Source organism: Trematomus bernacchii, unplaced genomic scaffold (genome assembly GCF_902827165.1).
Source record: "Trematomus bernacchii unplaced genomic scaffold, fTreBer1.1, whole genome shotgun sequence".
In the NCBI taxonomy this organism is placed as follows: Eukaryota; Metazoa; Chordata; class Actinopteri; order Perciformes; family Nototheniidae; genus Trematomus; species Trematomus bernacchii.
The window spans coordinates 14,047,350-14,068,769 of NW_022987547.1; the positions used below are offsets into that span (position 1 = coordinate 14,047,350).

The window sequence follows — 21,420 nt, forward strand, 5'->3', positions numbered from 1 at the left end:
CACACGTTGAAATATCTGTTTTATTAATGAACCACTAAAGAGAGGTTCAGACACATAACAAAACATGTCAAGTTTCTCGAAGGCTGAGAACACATATGCAGCCTGTACTTTTTTAATAAAAACAGATTTTTAACAGATTTTATGTAGTTGTGATCATACTGTCTGACCTGCTTGTATGTACTTACACACTAGGTGTAGGCCTACTGTTCTCTCTATGTGTTCTACTGTCTCAGTGTGAACATAGATTAAACAGCCAGCCAAACTCTTTTGAGAGCCAGGGAATGAGCAGCCATGCTCCTTTATTGACTTATTTGCAGTCCACTGAAATTCAAACGGAGTGAAACTATACAAAAATAAGTTACTAGGCACTTAATGATCTCATATAGCGCGTTCACACCGGAGTACATTTCCCGCAATAGTTCATCAGAACTACGATATATTTGCGTTCACACCAAAAAGCCCCAGGAACTAAAAGTGGGAGAAAAAAGTTCACACGCCCCGTTTAACTGTGAATTTCTTTTTGGAGCGGCCATTGTATTTGCTGGCATTATTAGCCCAGCGCACCAACGAGAGTACTTTTGTGAAAGCAGTTATTATGGCAACAATAAGAATGTGAAAATCATCGGAGCGGTGGAGTGATGAGGATGTGTCGGCACGTCTGGCGATTTACTCGGAGGATGGGATCCAGCAGCTTCTACTGAAGGCAGTTTCCAACTGGAAAATGTATCAGCGTTGTTCGGTAAAGTTAGCCGACATGGGAATCTTCCACAGCGCACACTCATGCCGGGACAAAATAAAGAAACTAAAGCAGGACTACAAACAAATAAAAGACCATAATAACAAGAGTGGTAATGGTCGGAAGACCAGCAAGTGGTACGATCGTTTGGATGCTCTGCTCGGCCACAGACCCTCATTCTCCGGCACAGCAAAGACCATCGATTCTGGCATGATGGGGTGGGAGGATGAAATGGCGGTTGAATTGCCCAAGGACGACGACGAATTAGGTAAAATATACTGCATGCACTGCACTGTTTTAATCTGCACAATACTGGTCACATATGTACTTTTATTGTCTCGGTAGATCGAGCTAGCCATGCTAGGCTGAATTGGCTAACAGCTAGCTAGCTATTCTCGGCCGCTATGTAATTTGCTTCACTAACTCATGGCACTAATCGAAGGTAAAATATACTACATGCACTTTACTGTTTTAATCTGCACAATACTGGTCTCAGATGTACTTTTATTTGCTCGGTAGATTGAGTTAGCAATGCTAGGTTGAATTGGGTAACACTGTTAGCAGGCCGGAACCGAGCTAGCTAATAACATCTAGCTAGCTAGCTCGCTAGCTATTCTTGGCCGCTATAAAAACGTTTTGACTTGTGAATAAGTGTGCCATGTTCTATAATTTGCTTCACTAACTCATGGCACTAATCGTGTGTTTCACACAACGAGCTGATTCCCATTGAATTGGAAATCAGTGAGCTTTCCCCTCCGGAAATCCACGGTAGCGCCTCCTCATCTCCCTTTCCAACAACCAAACGCAAAGGTACATATAAACACACTGTAACTACTCTGGCCTTGAAAGAAGGTAACGCATCGAACTGATGTCCACTAATCACGTTTCTTTCTTTCTTGGTACAATTATGAAACACCGTGAACATACATCGTTTACACTTTCCGCGCCCTTTTCACTCTCTCAAAAACGTAAACATCCGGGGCTAGAGGTCACATGACTTCCGGTAAGAAAACTCTTAATCATTTTTTGACAAAATAAAAAAATAAAAAGTTCAAGCATACATCAAGCACAAAACAATAAATAAGGGCACTTTGAGCGTCAGCTATTTGATCCTATCTTATCTTCTACTTTACACCTGCATTTTGTACACTGTCCCTGCCTGCACCATGTCCAATGTTGTCTCTGTTGACAACCTGCTAGTAAACACATTCCTAGTATGTTGTAAAACTACTTGGCTTATTTCTCCTCTTAGGAAAGGGGGCACGGGATATGACAGCTTCCTGGACACCATCATGGTGATGGATGACCGGCGTGCCATGGCCAGCAAGGACAATGAGGACCGGCATGCCATGGCCAACAAGGAGATGCATGACGAACGGCTGCTGCATGCACACAAGGCCCAGGAATCGCAGGACCAGCTGCTCATGGTGATGGCGCCAGGTGGAGGTGTCGGCGCTCCAGGTGGAGCAACAAAATACCTTTCAGGCTGAGCTTCTGGGAGTGCTAAGCGAGCTGGTTAAATCCAACAGGCCTGCAATTAAAAAGAAAAGAAAAACTTGTCGTCGATAATAAACTATACAATGACTTGTTGGGAGGCGTGTGGCGCAGTGGGTGAGTGCGTTGCTGTTCGGATCAGGGGAGCACAGGTTCAAACCCCACTGCAGTCAGCATGTCGTTGTGTCCCTGGGCAAGACACTTCACCCCAAATTGCCTACATCTGGGACAGTCAATTTTGTATTATTATAATATATATATATGCCACTGTTAATAATACTGACACATAACTTTACACTAAGGTGTGTCTGCTGCTGAGTCTATCCCCACATCTGGGACAGTCAATTTTGTATTATTATAATATATATATATATATATATATGCCACTGTTATTAATACTGACACATAACTTTGCACTAAGGTGTGTCTGCTGCTGAGTCTATCCCTACATCTGGGACAGTCAATTTTGTATTATTATAATATATATATATGCCACTGTTATTAATACTGACGCATAACTTTGCACTAAGGTGTGTCTGCTGCTGAGTCTATCCCCACATCTGGGACAGTCAATTTTGTATTATTATAATATATATATATATATATATGCCACTGTTATTAATACTGACGCATTACTTTGCACTAAGGTGTGTCTGCTGCTGAGCCTACCTATTATTGTTATTATATATATATATATTGCCACTGTTATTATATTGTTTTGATACTACTGACACTTATTGATCTGCTGCTGATAAATAAAAGAGAACCTACATGGCGATTAAACAGATAATGTATCTTGCTTATTTCTCCTCTGACACTTTATCTTTACAGTGACCTGTGTAGCATCCTATACATCACATGTACAGTAAGTGATTATTCTGATACCATCATGTTTTCATCGGTTATAAACTGGCGAAGCTTTATTTATTGTGTCCCACCCCAAATATGTGGCTTTGCAAAAGGTCATTTCATTGTATTTCAAAATGGCGTCCATCAACACAAGCACTATATATAGAAAGAGAAATGGTTAAGTTTGTAATTACCAGTGTTGTGAGTTCAATATTTTAATTAATTATAGTAAGGGAACATCTTAGGAGTTAGTGTACTGAGTTCCTCTCAGGAGGATATATAATAAAGGTGTGTTAAAGGGCCCATGTCATGGCCATTTCCACTGATCATAATTACATTGTTGAGGTATACTAAAATAGATTTATACTGTGCAATTTTCCAAACTCACATTGGTTTCGCATACAGCATCTCTGTCAAGCATGTGTATTCAGCAGTATTCACTTTCTCCACTAAACGACTCGTTGGAGCTCTTGCCCCCCCCTCCCTGTGAGCCTAGTGTGCTCCGATTGGTCAGCTCGGCCACTCGTTCTGATTAGTCAACCACCAGAGAGGCTGCGCCCATGTCAGTGCTTTTCCCGGCTGCTCTCAGCGTAACATCAGTCTTATCATGGCGTCGGTACAGCGGTATATTTTATATACATATATATTTTTAACTGTTGTTATAGAAGAGTGTGACGGCCTCAGGGCCTTTGTCTTACGGTGGGGTGGAGCTGAAGAGGGTAATCAGCGCGATCACGGACACCTCCGTAGCCGGTGCTATTAATCCCAGCGGCCCGGAGTCTCTCTCCAAAGCGGCTGCAGAAGGACGAACTGAGCGACCCTCTCCCCTCGACCACCTGTCTCTGCATTTACCACAATAAATGTGCCGTGGTTTTGTAAACTCGTGTATGTCTCCTTGTCTTTCCGTTGTGGCCTACGAGCTACTCTCATAACAAAGAGTAAGTTATTTTTACCCGTTATAAACTACTACTGTTTGATGAGAAATCAAATCATGGTTTGCTATATATGAATTCAGGGAAGAAAGGATAGGCCTACTAAGTATTTCCATTAAACTTTATTTTTAGAAATGTACAAAATGAACATAAATATACATATATACACGGTATATCATCCATTCCTCCTCCTCGCATCTTGCCTGCGCACAGTCGGTGCGGTGCCTTTTAGCACCCTCAGTAGTAGTAGAATCCCTTCCCCGTCATGGATTGTCCGCCAGGATCTGGCTGGACGAAATCAAATGCAAATCACAAAATATTAGAGAAACTTAGTTGTTTTAGATTCGTTAGTAGTAGTTGTGTAATGAACAGCTTGCCTGCTAATATGCTAACCTAGCTTTGTTTACCTTGGTAGCTAACACGATATGAACGTTAGCTTGGAGGAAAGGCAACTATAATGCAGTGTAATAAAACTACTATGAACAAAAGCTAGTGGTTCATATTAGGCTAGCAATAACGTGTTTATAATTGCAATCGTATACGGGTATTCTGCTACGTTCGGTCATACAATGTAACTTGCATGAATACATTGTTTTGCGCTAGCATACAGCTAGCCTCGTTAGCTACATGCAGTATATGTACGGTCACAATGTACGGTAAATCACAGTACAGTATACTGTATGAGTATTCCGTGTGTGTGACTGCAGACATTCTCCTGCCATGACAAACATGTAAGGCCATCTGCTGACATTGTAGTTGATATATTTAAACGCTAGCAACGTAGCATCACAAAAATGTTTTTCTGACCAAAACTAGCTCTAGCTCCGTGTGTTAGATCGCTACGCCAGCTATAATGTAATTACGTTTCGCGACTGACCGGCAAATCACCCGGAGTATACTGTCAATAGGTATTTTGTGTGTGAATGCAGACATTCTCCTGCTATGAGATACATGTATGCAAGGCCATCTGCTGATATTAGAGTTGATATATGGAAACTCTAGCAACTTAGTTAGCACAGTTAGCACTGTGTCAATGGCTTAGCAGTCCAACACAGTTTACACATTTAAACAGTCTTGTTTGATAAATACACAAATAACAATGCAAACTTACAGGTTGTATACCCAGATCTTCCCCTGCTCCAAACGGTCCAAACAAGCTGTGCATATCCGGCCTCAAACTGGGCAATGTTTTGGAAGCTTTCGTCTGTGAAATGCCGGTTCTTCGAACCTCTGGAGGAGGAACACGACGCTGCTGGTGTGGCCATAGCTCTTCGGGATTGGTCCATTTCGTTCCGGGTACCGCATGACATCAGGCGGTACCCGGAACTAAATGGAAGACTCAAATGGGCAGTGACGTATCTCCAACGAGGCGTTTTGGGGAGGTATTTTCTGTGTTAGAGTTTTACTCGCTACAGGGTGTACTTTGAGGGTTTTGACTCTGCACACCGTTTACATGCATAAAAACCTTCATAACACACAAGGGGACGGGTAATAACCGGAAAAGCATGACATGGGAGCTTTAACTGCTGAGCCTATTTACTGAGCAATACTTTTTTCCATAATCACAGTTTTATTCATTTACATTGTTATGGACCTCTAAAACACATCTGCCACATCATTTGAGTTTTGACATACCACAACCAGCCAGCCAGTCTTAACTTTGATTGTTATCCTAACCCTCATAGAGAAAGAGATACAGACATGTGGTGTGTTGTCTTTTTTCACCTGTATGGTGCGGTTCTGGGCGACAACACACAGTGAAGATGATCTGCTGCACGGCACTAGCATCATGACTGTCTTTGTTTAAACCAGCAGCAGTGCAGCGGTACACAGACTAACCTGTGTGTGTGTAACGTAGTTCTTCAGGTGTGTATGCTTAACATGTATGTATTTATCACAGTAAAGATGGTATACAAAAGCTTTGTAAATAGCTTTCAACCTCATCCCATTGTCTTTAACACACATTTAACATAATAATATACTCATATTAATATACAAATATACAATATGAGCACGGAGTCTATTCAAAAGAAATCCTCATTAAGTAGCTTCTTAGGGACTTCCTATCAAAACACAGACAACTGTCAACTCCTGTTTTCAAGAATAACATTTTAACCTCAATTGACTTTTTTATTATAGGATTTGATACAGTAATATAAGCTTGTGTTTGCACCCTTGAGAAGCAGTGCTTTATTTTCAACCCAATGTATGCTTTTCCATAAGATGAGAATAATAATAATAATGCAATGCGTTTCCTGCAGATATATGTACAATTGATGTCAAAGGGCTGGGTAATTGACAAGCCAGTTTGTTATTATATTGCCACACTGTTTTGATACTGACATTTTATCTTTGCACTAAGGTGTGTCTGCACTATTGTAATTTTGTCTGTTGACTGTGGTAAATAATAGAGAGAACCAAATGCACTGTACAAAAGATCAGCTTTATTGTCAATTTACAATTTACATGCTGTTCAGATGCCTCATAAGGGCTGTGCGTGTGTCTTGCCCCCCAGCCTCAACAATGGCTGGCGCTGGCCCATCAAGCTGGGTCGCCGGTAAGGCAGTCCATTCCTCCCTGTACTCATCACCACGACGCTCACACAGGTTATGCAACACCTGGATTTTGATATTGTCCATATTGCAGTCGTTTCGCTTCATCAAGCACCACCATCTGCCCTTCAGTCTGCCAAAAGCGTTCTCCACCACCACTCATGCTCGGCTTGTTTTGCGGTTGTACACATGTTGCTGGTGTGTGAGCCTTCCATTGTCTTGGAAAGGTTTCATCAGCCATCTTTGCAGGGTGTAGGCTGAGTCACCAAGGATATAGAAACCCACATCATGTCCACCAATATTCCTTGTTACATGAGGAAGTAGACCACCTCTATCCACAACACTAACCAGTGATGACATGCTGAACACTCTGCTATCATGCATGCTCCCTGGTAAGCCAACAAAAACACTCCAAAAGAGGCCCTTACCATCCACAACACCCTGCAGGACGACCGAGTGCCAGCCTTTGCGGTTGAAATACTCGTTGTGGTATTCCTCTGGTCTCAGAATAGGGATGTGTGATCCATCTACTGCACCTACACACTGTGGCACACCCCATCTGCCCTCAAAATATAACGCCATCTCCTCTAACTTCTCAGAGTTCGGCCATGGCATGAACTCAGGAAGGAGTAGCGTCACAACAGAGGAGCAGAACTCCTGCACACAGCAACACACCGTAGATCTGCCGACTCCAAACAAATGAGAGATGGTCCTGTACTCAGAGTTGGTCGCAAGTTTCCACAGTGCTATGGCGATTTTTTTTAGGCACGGGTACACACTCCCGGTAGTTGGTGTTGCGTCTCCCCAACGTTGCTTCCAGGCGAATACAGAGGAGTTGAAAAGAGCCCTTGGACATTCGGAAATCTTTGATCCACTGCACATTGGTGTACGTTGGCACCACCTTCTCCCACCAGGCCGATCTTCTATTGTTCACCCAGAGAGAGCACGGGACACGACGCGTTCCGTAGTATTCGCATATCTGGAACACATACAAAGACACAAATTAGCCCTACATAACTCCACAAATCCTACATTAGATAGTATTAATGTGATTTAATGAACGTACCATTGCTGTTCTTTGGGCGTGATAACGCTCATCATCCTCAGCTGTCCTACGGCGAAACATTTCCATAGCGTGTGCTTTTCGTCGTCCAATCCTTTTGTTAAGGCTTCTTAACCGCCTTCGCCTCCGAGTCAGCATTGCTATTGCATTTGAATGGTCGATCTGTATTTGTGGCTGAGTTATTGGCTTAAATAACTCAGTTACGAAGCTGTATAACACGAGCACCAAAACCACAACTTCAGTCAACTCCATACCGTGTCTGAGGTCGGAAGGTAAACAGAAGCATACAGCGGAAGCGGAAGTTTTTCTTCTTCTTCTTCTCTCGGTTTTTTGGCGGATTGCAACTTTAAGGTGCATACCGCCACCTACTGTACTCGCCGTGAAGTTGTTTGCGGCCTGCCAGTAAACCCAAAGCAGAAGAAGAAGAAGTGACGTCAGCGGTTCATTTGCCTAATCCACCCCCAGGAACTCATTTCGGTGTGAACGCGATCTGCTTTAGTTCATAACTAAAAGAGTTCTCATGAACTAAAGTTCTCATGAACTATTGTGGGAAAAATACTTGGTGTGAACGCGCCTATTCATGCAAGTGTAACATATACAGATGAACACATAGGACCGCTAAGTGTCAACAAGGTAAATATAGCTAATGCTAGCTGTGCAATAAGCATGTATACAGGCTAGTATGACTAACGCTACCGTGTATGCTAACGCTAGCGCGGATGCTAACGCAAATGCTAGCGTGAATGCTAACGCATTTTCTCATTAGGGGCGTTCACACCAAGTACTTTTCCCACAGTAGTTCATGAGAACTTTAGTTCATGAGAGCTCCTTTAGTTCTGATGAACTAAAGCAGATCGCGTTCACACCAAAATGAGTTCCTGGGGGTGGATTAGGCAAATGAGCCGCTGACGTCACTTCTTCTTCTTCTTCTGCTTTGGGTTTACTGGCAGGCCGCAAACAACTTCACGGCGAGTACAGTAGGTGGCGGTATGCACCTTAAAGTTGCAATTCGCCAAAAAACCGAGAGAAGAAGAAAAAAAACTTCCGCTTCCGCTGTATGCTTCTGTTTACCTTCCGACCTCAGGCACGGTATGGAGTTGACGTTTTGGTGGTCGTGTTATACAGCTTCGTAACGGAGTTATTTAAGCCAATAACTCAGCCACAAATACAAATACAGATCGACCATTCAAATGCAATAGAAATGCTGAGTCGGAGGCGAAGGCGGTTAAGAAGCCTTAACAAAAGGATTGGACGACGAAAGCACACGCTATGGACATGTTTCGCCGTTGGACAGCCGAGGATGATGGCCGTTATCACGCCCAAAGAACAGCAATGGTACGTTCATTAAATCACATTAATACTATCTAATGTAGGATTTATGGAGTTATGTAGGGCTAATTTGTGTCTTTGTATGTGTTCCAGATATGCGAATACTACGGAACTCTGGGTGAACAATAGAACGTCGGCCTGGCGTGAGGTGGTGCCAACATGTGCAGTGGATCAAAGATTTCCGAATGTCCAAGGGCTCTTTTCAACTCCTCTGTATTCGCCTGGAAGCAACGTTGTGGAGAGGCATCTGAACAGCATGGAAATTGTAAATTGACAATAAAGCTGATATTTTGTACAGTGCATTTGGTTCTCTCTTTTATTTACCAGTCAACAGACACAATTACAATAGTGCAGACACACCTTAGTGCAAAGATTAAATGTCAGTATCAAAACAGTACTCATACTGTATATTTGTATATTAATGAGTATATTATGTTAAATGTGTGTTAAAGACAATGGGATGAGGTTGAAAGCTCTTTAAAAACTTTTGTATACATACATGTTAACATACATGTTAAGCATGCACACCTCAAGAACTACGTTACACACAAACAGGTTAGTCTGTGTACCGCTGCACTGCTGCTGGTTTAAACAAAGACAGTCATGATGCTAGTGCCGTGCATGTAGGTTCTCTTTTATTTATCAGCAGCAGATCAATAAGTGTCAGTAGTATCAAAACAATATAATAACAGTGGCAATATATATATATATATATAATAACAATAGGTAGGCTCAGCAGCAGACACACCTTAGTGCAAAGTTAGGTGTCAGTATTAATAACAGTGGCATATATATATAATCACAATAATACAAAATTAACTGTCCCAGGTGTAGGCAATTTGGGGTGAAGTGTCTGGCCCAGGAACATAACGACATGCTGACTGCAGTGGGGTTTGAACCTGTGCTCCCCTGATCCGAACACCAACGCACCAGAGCACTGCACCACACGCCTCCCAACAAGTCATTGTACAGTTTATCAACGACAAGTTTTTCTTAATTTTTGTATTGAAGGCCTATTGGATTTAATCAGCTCGCTTAGCACTGCCAGAAGCCCAGCCTGAAAGGTATTTTGTTGCTCCACCTCGATTCCTGGGCCTTGTGTGAATGCAGCAGTCGTTCGTCGTGCATCTCCTTGGCACGCAGGTCCTCATTCTCCTTGCTGACCATGGCACGGCGGTCCATCGCCATGATGGTGTCAAGGAAGCTGTCATCGCGTGCCCACTTTCCTAAGGTGAAATATGCAAGATACAAGATCAGTTTAATCGCAACAACGAGGCAAAATGTTGATTAATAGTCCAGTTTACTCTGAGATAGAAGATCAAACCGTTTTCATGTAATCCTTTTATTTATACATCACATATACTGAGGTAGCTGGGCCAATCAAGCTTGGACTGAAATATCGAAATTACATCTCTCTTTGATATTGACTACAATTATTGCTACAATGCATCAATTCATTATCAAGCAAATGACTTGTGCATGAACTCTAAGCAGCGGTGATGCAATACATATTTCGATTTACTTTTACTTATTAATAGTTATATCACCTTCTTCTTCTTTCAAGGCCAGAGTAGTTACAGTGTAAGTGGATTGACATCTAACATAACATGGCTGAGTACAATTATAACAATCAATAAAAAAAAGGAAAAATAAATAGAATTTCAATTACATTTCTACTTAAATGTGCAAAAATATTAGAACATCAGTCTTTGTGGCATGCAGGTAATCAACTGTTTAAGCTTTTACCATTAACATGTAGAATGAATGTTGTAAATTACTTGAAATTATAGCAACTAATGTATTGTTAGAGGTAGCATTATGTCCAGCTAGCATGCTAACGTTATATTATCGTTTTATCCCGGAGGGGAAAACTAGTTTTCTAATCCTGAGAGAAACACCTCGCCTGAAACACACGATTAGTGCCATGAGTTAGTGAAGCAAATTACAGAACATTGCACACTTATTCACAAGTCAAAACGTGTTCATAGCGGGCATGGATGAGAATAGCTAGCTAGCTAGATGTTGTTAGCCAGCTTCGACCTAACGTTAGCAAGTTCTAGCATGGCTAGCTCGATCTACTGAGCAAATAAAAGTACATATAAAACCAGTATTGTGCAGATTAAAACAGTGCAGTGCATGTATTTTATTTTACCTTCGTAGTCGTCCCGACATGACTTTACCAGGTCTGCTAACTTTGCTGAGCCACAGAAACTGCATTCAGTAGAAGCTTCTGAATGCGGCGCTTCGCGTCCTCCGAGTAAGTCGCCAGAAGCGCAGACACATCCTCATCACTCCACCGCTCCAATTGATTTATTTAGTGTTGCTATAATAACTGCTTTCACAAAAGGAATCTCTTCGGGTGTGCTGGCGGAAGTGAGCAAATACAATGGCCGCTTACAACAAAAAATTCAGAGTCAAACGGGCGTGGTTTGCATTCCGCACAGCCAATCAGACGTACAAACTACTTTCTCCCACGACAGTCCCTGCTCTCTAGCAGGGACTGAAAAGCGGGTCGGACGAACTAAATTGAACTACTTTAGTTCCTGGGGCTTTTTGGTGTGAACGCAAATATATCGTAGTTCTGATGAACTATTGTGGGAAAAGTACACCAAAGTACTCCGGTGTGAACGCACCTATTGTGTTTAAACATCTCCAAATGTCATCACATAAACACAATACATGTTACTAATCCTTACAGTGTATGTGTAAGGATTACACTTACACTTACAGTCAGGGGCGGACTGGCCATCGGGACGTTCGGGACGAATCCCGATGGGCCGGTCGGCCGACGTGGGCCGCTCGGATAAGTCACTAGCACCCCCCCCCCCCCCCCCCCCCCGTCGACAATTTCCCCGCGGTATTTACTTGCGGCACCGAAGTGGGCCGGTCGAGAGTCCCGGGCTGATTTGTAGTCCCAGTCCGCCCCTGCTTACAGTCATTGCTTTCTGACGGACTTGACCCTTTTACTCTTCAGGTTGCATAGGGACAATTAGTAGCAGTCTACTGTAGGCGTGGGCAGATCGATCCCAAAATATCGATACTTCCGATATTATGTTACGTTTCAAAATATCGATACTAGAGCAAATAGGATCGATACTTTTATACTTTTTTTCCCCCTCTCCTCTAGGCTACTCGTCAATTTCATCAAAAACTATGTGCAGAGTGCAGACGAACACAAGTATATGCGCTCTTTTCTTCTCTCTCCACTGCTGTCCTCCTCTCCTCGAGGCTCGAGCACGCGCAGCGCGCTCCCTGCCTGAATGCCGATTATCAAGCTGACTGACAGCAGCCAGCAGGGCAGGACAGCAGCAGCCAGCGACTCGCGAGTGCGACACACACACGCGCATGATGGCGAGCGTTGTGTGGAGCTATTTCACAACTGCCAATGAAAACGTAGCGAACTGTGATGTGTGCAAGAAGGCAGTTCGCTACTGTGGCCACTTTGTATTGTTATTTTTCATATTTGCACTTTAAATTTGCAAAAGTAAAACGTTTATTTGTCTATAAAAACTGTCCTGTCTTTAATCATGAAAATGAATTCAGATTTAGTCTAGTTATGATGCTTTCAGCTCAAAAATCATGTCATGCAGCTCTCCCCCAGGGGTGCCAACACTCACGCATTGAGCGTGAAAGTCACGCAATTAACCCATATCTCACGCACTCACGCCACGCTTGCCTTTCCTCACGCTAAGTTTTCGTCCAAAATAAATGTATATAAATATAAAAATAAAGTGAAGGAACAGCAAACCGAGCCGTCTACGAAATGAGACAGTCTTCTGGCTTAGTTCAGTCAAGTTGGAACGATATTGGGAGATTCTGATTTCACGGATCAATAACTCATGAACAAAATGTTATTCAGACACAAATGACGTCTCCTAAGTACCGTGGTAAGGTTGACAACGAACTACAATCACATTTTAATCAAAAAAAGCCAATACGCGCCGTCCTCCGAGCTGGACACATTACATTGGTCTCTATCCGCAGCCGGAGAAGAAACGAGTGCTCAGGGACCGTCTGCAAAGTGCAACTCCGAAAAAAGAGAATACAATAATATTCACTATTATACAGCTTATTACTACCAAACTCACTACACACATCAATAGTCTCCTGTGTGCAAGGAGTTTGGAAGAATATGCTTTTGAATAATTTTGGGGAATATTTATAATGTAAAATCTTCAATAAATATGGCATCATCTTAAATAACTTTACTATTATACAGTATATTTCTACCAAACTCACTATTTGCATTGTTGTTGTTAGCATCTGGTTAGCTAGCTGCGCTAACGGATATTAGAAGCTGTTTCTAAAACAAGGAGAGGGAGAGCTCTCTGCTGTCAGACTGAGAGAGATAACTACAGCTCAGTGAGGTAAGGGACTCTCTGAGTGTTTAGATAGTTAGTTTAGTCTAGTTATCTCAGTGGGTCTCAAACGGTTTGGTCACCATTTATGAGAATAAATGAAAAACAGTTATGAAATACTATATGACAGTAAAACAAGAATACAGTTTAAAAGGTGAGTGATTTGTAAAATATCCATAAAGAAAAAGAAAATCTGTTTAAAGTTGTGTTTCATATGGGTGTTGAGAGATGTATCCTTAAATTCATTTTGCTCTCAAAGTGCACCAGATTGATGCATTTAACTTCAATATTTAAAAAAAAAATCTTCCCGGGGGAGCATGCCCCCGGACCCCCCTAGAGGAGGTGAGGACCACCCCCACTTATAAAATAGCACTTTACCCCTGCTTACACCTATATGCCATTTTATATGCTGTGAGCTGATTATCGAGCCTTCATTGTAAGAGGGTACACTGTGTATGTGCGTACTCCACTGTAGCGCCCGGTACATTAATGGGAAACCCTAGTTTGTACTTGTTCAATACATTTGTAACACTGTACACATGGACGTTTCTTTTTTCGGTTCACCAAAAAAAAAAAATCTCACTCCAAGCTGAACTCAAATGTTGGCAGCCCTGTCTCCCCTACTGTACATGAAAGTACATAAGACGCTTTTCATTTTAAAAAGTATCGGTATCAGCGCTAGTCTACTGCCATGCTATTCAGTTCACTGTCTGCTACTTCCTGTACCCGGTTTCCTGTCTAACCTTCAGTACAAATTTCACAAAAATATAAATGTGCAAATATGAAACATACAGGTCAATATCACCTTGCTGAATTGTCAATACCCCAAAACATATTCTTAGATAGAAATACCTAATTTTGAGTTATTTAGACACAATTAACACTTATAGTTTCATATCTTGTTACATAAGAATAGATCATATTTGTTAAGTGTTTTTATGGTAGAATTACTATTCTTGTGGTACTACTGCCTTATTAGGCCTATATTGAGCAGCGCATATTAAGACCAAAACTCATGTTCAACAACTTCCTTACTTGCAACAAATAAGCACTAATTAGAGGGTTATTGAGGAAAAACTCTCAACTAATGACATATTACTTGTAGAATATGGTCATGTAGAATAAGGCATTAATAAGTGTTTTATAATGACTAATAAAGAGCCAATATACTGCTAATATGCATGTTAATTAACAACTAGTTGATGGTTAATTTGTGTACCTTAATATAAAGTGTTACCGTAAATTGATTTATTTACATTAAATCAATACACCCTAGCGTTTTAGTGTTCTGCAGGGAAGCCAAAAGGTAAAGACAAACATTTCATGTGACCACAGCTAAGTTGCTCTGCTCTACGGACTCTATTTTAAACATTTATAAGAATAGAGTACGATGAGAGTATGATGAAAACATATCTGTTATTAACAATAATGTTTCACTTTCTTCACCATACATATTTTTTTGTTATATTAGATGGAATTAGTACTGTCACGTTAGGGTGTAGGAGTAGGGTGGACCAAAGTGCAGGACAAAGAAATAAATGTAAAGAACATACCTTAAAATACTTTAATAGTTTGTTTTCCAGACAAAACACAGCAGGGCACTGCAAACAAAACAATCCAATGAACGATAAACAAGAATCTGACAAACACCAACAGAAAACAAGAACTTAAATACATGCAGAATTAATCAAAAAGGACAAGACACAGCTGGGGACAACAGGAGGGAAAACACAGAGACAGGAAGTACGACAGAGACATAATACGGGGGAACACATTTTAAAATAAAACAGGAAACACAGACAGATTGTGACAACTATAGTATTAAAATACTTAGTTACAATTAAAAGTCCTGCTTTTGTGTTTGAGAATAAATCAGTTCTCATGATTAATTTGAATGTTTCCATTATTTGCCTAATTTGGAGGTTTTTGTATACAGATGGGTTATCAGTGTCTTAAATCTCCAACAGTGTCAAGGATAGCACATCTCTTCAAACACAATTTATGTAGTTATGGTCGAGGTTTAGAGATCCAAGAAAGTACACCGACCACAGATTTATACTATTTGTATGTGACTAAATGCATCCTTTAACCACATCCTTGTGCAATATTGTTTTGTGGTTACATCCTCACATAGGAATAGTGTTACCCTCTCACCCCATTCTGATTTTCTTTGCCAGTCAGCACCATGTTGTTTCCCTCAGTGTGGCAGCTACTTTTAGTTTTAGATCTTGAAGATGGACAGGGTGAATACAAAACTGAGATAAATATAAAGGATCATAATTTCACACGTTCTGCACACACACTACACATATACAACAATTGCTTTAAATCCTTGAGCTGAGGGAAGCAGTATAGCCTAATAACTTAAAGGAGGGTTTTCATTCTGTGATTTCACACATATGAGATGTTCTGTAGGCTTTAGTGTGTACTAATTTAATGTAACTTCCTTTGTATTTTCCTCTTTGCTGCTTCTATCACTGCTTTTTATTTCTGTTTAAGAATCTTAAATCGGCCATATTATACTAATTTCAGGTTCATATTTGTATTTAGTTGTGGTCTGTTGTGATTGGCCAACCGCCTACATTACATCTCACTTGAGAGAAACTCCCTCTGGAGGGAACACAGGGATTTTAGCCTTTGTAGACCATTCACATGCACAGAAACTGTATAACACACTACAGGAAAGGGGAAACTCAAAATAGCAGAGTAAAGCCCTTTAATATCTCCTATTCAGCCAAACCTCTCAAAGTGAAATGGCACCCAAAAGAAGTACTTTGTTGAGTAAAAGGTCTTCAGCTGTATAAGAGTACATCCCCAGACCTGCCACCTGGAGAATTGTACTGAATTATCTGTTGTTTATTGTGCTTCATTTCATTCAGATGGAGTATTATTTTTAAACCAAACAGTTTTTTGTAAGAACAGCGAAAGCTATAAAAATAGTATAATTAAAACACAAGAAGTCAGAAGCTACTGCACTGTGTGAGAGGCACAAACCGGCTTGGCAGAGTCACCTAAACCTCATAGGAAAGATTATGGCGTTTACAAAGAGGGAAAGGAGAAGAAACCACAGATGTCGTCAAAAAAAAGAGGGTTTATCCTTGAGGTTACCGCTTCTACGTAAATGATGGTGGGCAGCAGGCGAAAGGAACACTGAGCCTCTGATCTGAACACAGGAATCCATAAAGATTGCACACTCATGTATGAGGACGCACACTGTGTGTTCTCCAATGATACATGTGCACAAACATGCAACATTAAGATGACAGACACTGATTTCTTTCATCAGCATGGACGTTAGCTCTCCCTCTAAATAAGCGGTGCGGCTGTGGAGACTTGTTTTGTCAGAGTAAACAGCCTAAATAAAACCCTTTTCCTCTGGTTGGATGAGTCCTTCCCTGCGTGTCTCTGAGGGGAGGCTTTCATCAGAGCTGCACCACCCACATGCAGCTTACCGACCCCTCGACCTCACACTAACAATCTCTGCAGGCTGTTAGGAGTGTGTGTGTGTGTATGCATGCATGTGTTGATGTGTGCATGTGGTTTGGGGGGGGGGGGGGGTTCTGATGGATTTCCCGCTCTGCAGACCCTGTTTCCACTTTCTCTTGGAAACTCCTTCCAGACCTCGACCGAGTTTTTGAGACAGTTTTTTATGTTGATGACTTTGTGTGAAGAATTACTGCAACTTTTTCAATCCTACAGTAGCAGTTTTGGTCTTTTATGGGGTTTTTTCGGGAAGTGTGGACAGGTCCACAGCTGATATGCATTTCTGACTCAAACTATTTTAAGGAATATTTGGCGATTATAGGATATGTGTCTTTCCGCTTTCTTGTTTTGTCTCATGCTACTTCCTATGTATATACTTTACTTATTCCTTATTCATTTCATTTGTAACATTAAGTAATTCGCACTATTTTATATCTCTCTTTTTTATAGTTTTTTTTAAGTATATTGTATGTTGTACTGTTTGAAGAGGCTGGGATTTAAGATTTTAATTCTTAACAACTACGCTGTAGATATTGTGACAAATAAGCCTCTTAATCTTAAAAATGTCTTTCTCACTTCCCAGAGATCCAAACTGTATCCATTCCCCCAGAGTGTCGTCGCATATATTACGTTTATAATGCTGAAAATGCAAGGGCTTCCATCAGTGGGTCCTAGGCGATAGACAGAGCCTTAATCAGAATCAGAATCAGAATCAGAATCAGAATCAGAATCAGAATCCCTTTATTAGTCCCACAGAGGGGAAATTTGTATCGTTACAGCAGGAAAGAGCCACAGACAGCTTAATGTTACATATGTTAAAAAAAAGTACTAAGTTATGATATAATAAAAATATAATAAAAAAGAAAAAGTTTTCAAAATACAAATCCTGTAACAGTAGATACAAGATATCGATCTAAAATAAAATATCTGTGTTGAGATGCGTCTTTGACAGTTTCTAGCACTCTAAAACCAGAGAGCCGGGAAAAATATTCTCTCCTACCGAATGTCCTGTTAAGCTCTGTTGGTTTGAAAGGAATTCCCAGCACAAGTATGGTAGCGAGTACAAAAGACTAAAGAATCATGGGGCTGTTGTATGAACAGACACAGAGACAGGTGGAGAGATGAGAGGTCAGCCATCGTGTGGTGCTGAGGCCATGAATGGAAGGTGTTGATGCTAATAAATCCAGATTAACCCTGCAGAGCGATCCCACTTTTACACTGATGGTATGCCAGACAAATTGTTGCTATGACTGGTCAGCAGCCAGAGAGATTGTAGACATGCTGAGATGTTCTTCTGTGAAAACCTTGGCCTGATGAGGTGAGACAGGCAACCAGGGAAAGCTCTGCAGACACAATGGAGCCGAGCCAAGGTGGAGTAGTGTGAACCGCTGACAGTCAAACACAAGAGAAAAGGTTTGTAGGACACCCGGATGCTCTGTTTGGTTAGCTAGCGGTTGAGGGATCCAGGCCAAACTTTCCGTTTGTGGACTGCAGGGAGATAAGCAGTAGTTTGAGCAGCATTTAAAGGGCGTCATTTGCAGGAAAATCTAATGAAAGTGGGACAGACTTTTACTGCGGGTGGATCACACCTTCCAGTGAAAACAAAACTCTCCGGTGATTCATTTTCTGTCTGATCTAAATAGATGTATCTCCTGTGTTTAAAGTTGGAAATAAAGAGTTTTTCCATGATACTATTTATAGTTCCTTAAATCTTTTTATCTGTAAAAAAAAATGTGCGACTTGCTCACAGTTTATTTACCTTGTGTTTAGAGTTCATGAAAGAATTACAAATCACCTTGGAGAAAACATGGATTATTTTAGTCCTAGCACATGGGGTAAGGGTGCATCTGCCTCTGGTGTCTGAAATGATGATAAACATAACACAAAACCATCCCTTTATATACATTGCTAACTATTCATAAACCCAGAAGAAATGTGTCCTGTCAGTGTGTTTCTATATCTCAACCGGGCACTAGATGTCCTCCTTGGTACAATTTATTCTGGATAGTAGTTTTTCTTGTGATATAACTAGTTCTGAGATATTCTATTCACAAATGTATCAACCTTTTAGGACTGTGCAGACTGTGCTTCACTGCCATCTCCCAGAAAGTAAAGGGATTTGCTTTTCTCACTGCATGTTTAATAAGAGCAAAGCAATGCAATAAGGTCTCTGAGTTATTTAAAAGAAAAAGCAAGGGGACATTACTCATAACATGGAAATAAACATGACAGCTTATTATTAAATTCACTCACAAAAAAAGAACTAATGCTTGTTTCCCTCGTGTCTTGTCCTGTCACATTAATGCATTCGTAATTATAATTCAATAACATATTAAATATATTATTTTGAGATGTTTAAGCATATTCAAATAATAATACTTTTGCACTTTCACCTAAGTAAGATTTGGATAGCAGGACTTTTAATTGTAACAAAGTATTTCTACACCTATGGTAATACTACTTTTACTTAAGTAGATCCCACTGCAGTCAGCATGTCGTTGTGTCCCTGGGCGAGACACTTCACCCCAAACTGCTCCTGTGGGGACTGTCCACAGAAAGGAGTGTATGTAAGTCGCTTTGGATAAAAGCATCTAACAAGTGACATGTAATGTTGAATACAAATACTGGCACACACTTACACAAGGAAACAAACATATTTACACACTTATTTTTACACTCAACCCATCTACCTGTCAATCTGTCGTTCCCTGACAAGCAACACCTATGAACCGATCACTCTATCACTGAACCGTGAGACTGGGCTTCTCCCTTGGACTTGAAGAAGGGCAGTTTCTCCAGGTAGGTCAGGGCCTTGCAGGTCACCACACCTTTGTATGTCTGCAACAGAGAGCATACCCCCCCCTTCAGTCCCAGATCTGCCCAAACTGTATCCAGCACATGGCCTTCCATTCCTGCAGAGCTGAACAGGTAGTGGTAGCAGCAGGCGTTGTAGTGGATGTGTTTCTCCCCTGAGAACCTGGCACTGTGTGTCGGTGTCACCCCGGCCTTCTGAGCACAAACACCCACAAAAACATCCGCCGGCACCGGAGCACGGACTGCAGCTGATGCTATGTACACTTTCCGGACCACATCCTGGGACAGGACATAAGCCGCCCCGTCACAATACTCGGGCAGGTACTTGTTAGGGTAAAGAGCTGGAGGTAGGTAGCCAGGACTGTTAGGGTTCCTATCAGGGGAGTCTCTCTGGATCACCCGTCCTAAGTAAAGGTCCTCAGGGTGCCTGTGCAGCCCGAGTAAGTAGCCTCCAATGCCAGGGATGTTTACAAACACAGAGTCCTTTGTCAGCAGGACAAAACGTGCAACAGGACAGAAGGCGATCACCCAGCGGAGGGCCAGGATTGTCCTCTCTGTTGGGCCCCGGAGGGACGAATCAGCCACTGCATGACCGTGCACCAGATCCCCATGGAGCTCAGACTCTATCATAAGAGCCTCCTGTGCAGAGAAAGTCTCAGTTGATCCTAAGAAGAAGAGTGTCCTCACTGGGAAGCCTTGAGTGAGCGTTTGGTTTCCCCACGTCCTCCTGACTGCATCCCTCTGGGTGACATTAGCGGGGGAGCTGAAGACGAGGGTGAGAAGGAAGAGGTCCGAGTTTCTGCAGGCGTCTGGGTTAGCGATAGGGTAGGCCTGGGACACGTTCTCCCTGGCTTTACTCAGGTCTAATTTCCTTGCTTTCTCTCTCACGTCAACAACCAGGCCATCAGTGTAAACCCCTGGCGTGGGCTGCAGGAGGTACTCCTCCACAAAGTCCGCCCCAAACAACAGGGCATGGAAGAGGAGGACGTTGAAGAGGAGGAAACACCACTGGTGGGTTCGCAGCCTGCACAGAGAGCACTGCAGCAGAAAAACACAGAGTATGAATCACCAATCAAACAGACATTATGATGAATAGGATGCAGATAATAACACTGTACCTGCATGACACCTGCCTTGTTGTTCCTCTGTGTGTATCAGCTGTCAGTGGACTCCCACTGCAGTCAGTTCAACAACAATACTGCTGACAGACAGAGTTTCCACTTTCATGAAACTCTAGCAGCATGTAACCCTGCCCCCTGAGTCACATGCTTCATCAAGAGGAGTGTGTCCTGCATCATGCATGAAGCTTTAATGATACCCAGAATGAGTTTGATCCACAAGGATGTTACATATTCAAACCAGACATGTTTTAAGCACATTTAGATCAAAAATGCCTTAAAAAAAATCCAAATTGATGGAATTTATCGATTGAATTAGTTGAATTACGCTCCAGTATCTCACAGTCAAGTTAAACTTAAATTAAAGCTCAAGTTTGAGTAAAAACATTTTTAAATCCTAAAAATAAAGTCTTAATCTTGTGTTCATATTAACTTCTTACAGGTACAACCAATTGGATAGTAATATTTAAGTAATGCTGCATTCGGTAAGACATTTCTTGACAGGTAATAATTAGGGCTGTCAAGTTAACGCGTTAATAACGCGTTAACGCAAAAAAAAATTAACGCCACTAATTATTTTAACGCGATTAACGCATGTGTATTTTTTGTCCTCGGCCGCCGTAGTTTCAGAGCGCATCGAGTGTAAAATACCATCGACAAGCTGATGCTGACAGCCCCGCTCCTGCCGCCCG

The 21,420-nt window shown here is 41.7% G+C and overlaps 1 protein-coding gene across 1 annotated transcript; it reads right to left on the minus strand.

Annotated features, from left to right (window-relative positions):
• Positions 1-19,529: 19,529 nt before the first annotated feature.
• On the minus strand, positions 19,530-20,734 carry LOC117476658 (putative UDP-GlcNAc:betaGal beta-1,3-N-acetylglucosaminyltransferase LOC100288842). The gene is made up of 2 exons (XM_034123337.1): positions 20,729-20,734; positions 19,530-20,648 (listed from the first exon to the last, which is right to left on the minus strand). Exons 1-2 carry the CDS (start codon positions 20,732-20,734, stop codon positions 19,530-19,532), a joined length of 1,125 nt encoding a protein of 374 aa, XP_033979228.1.
• Positions 20,735-21,420: the final 686 nt, after the last annotated feature.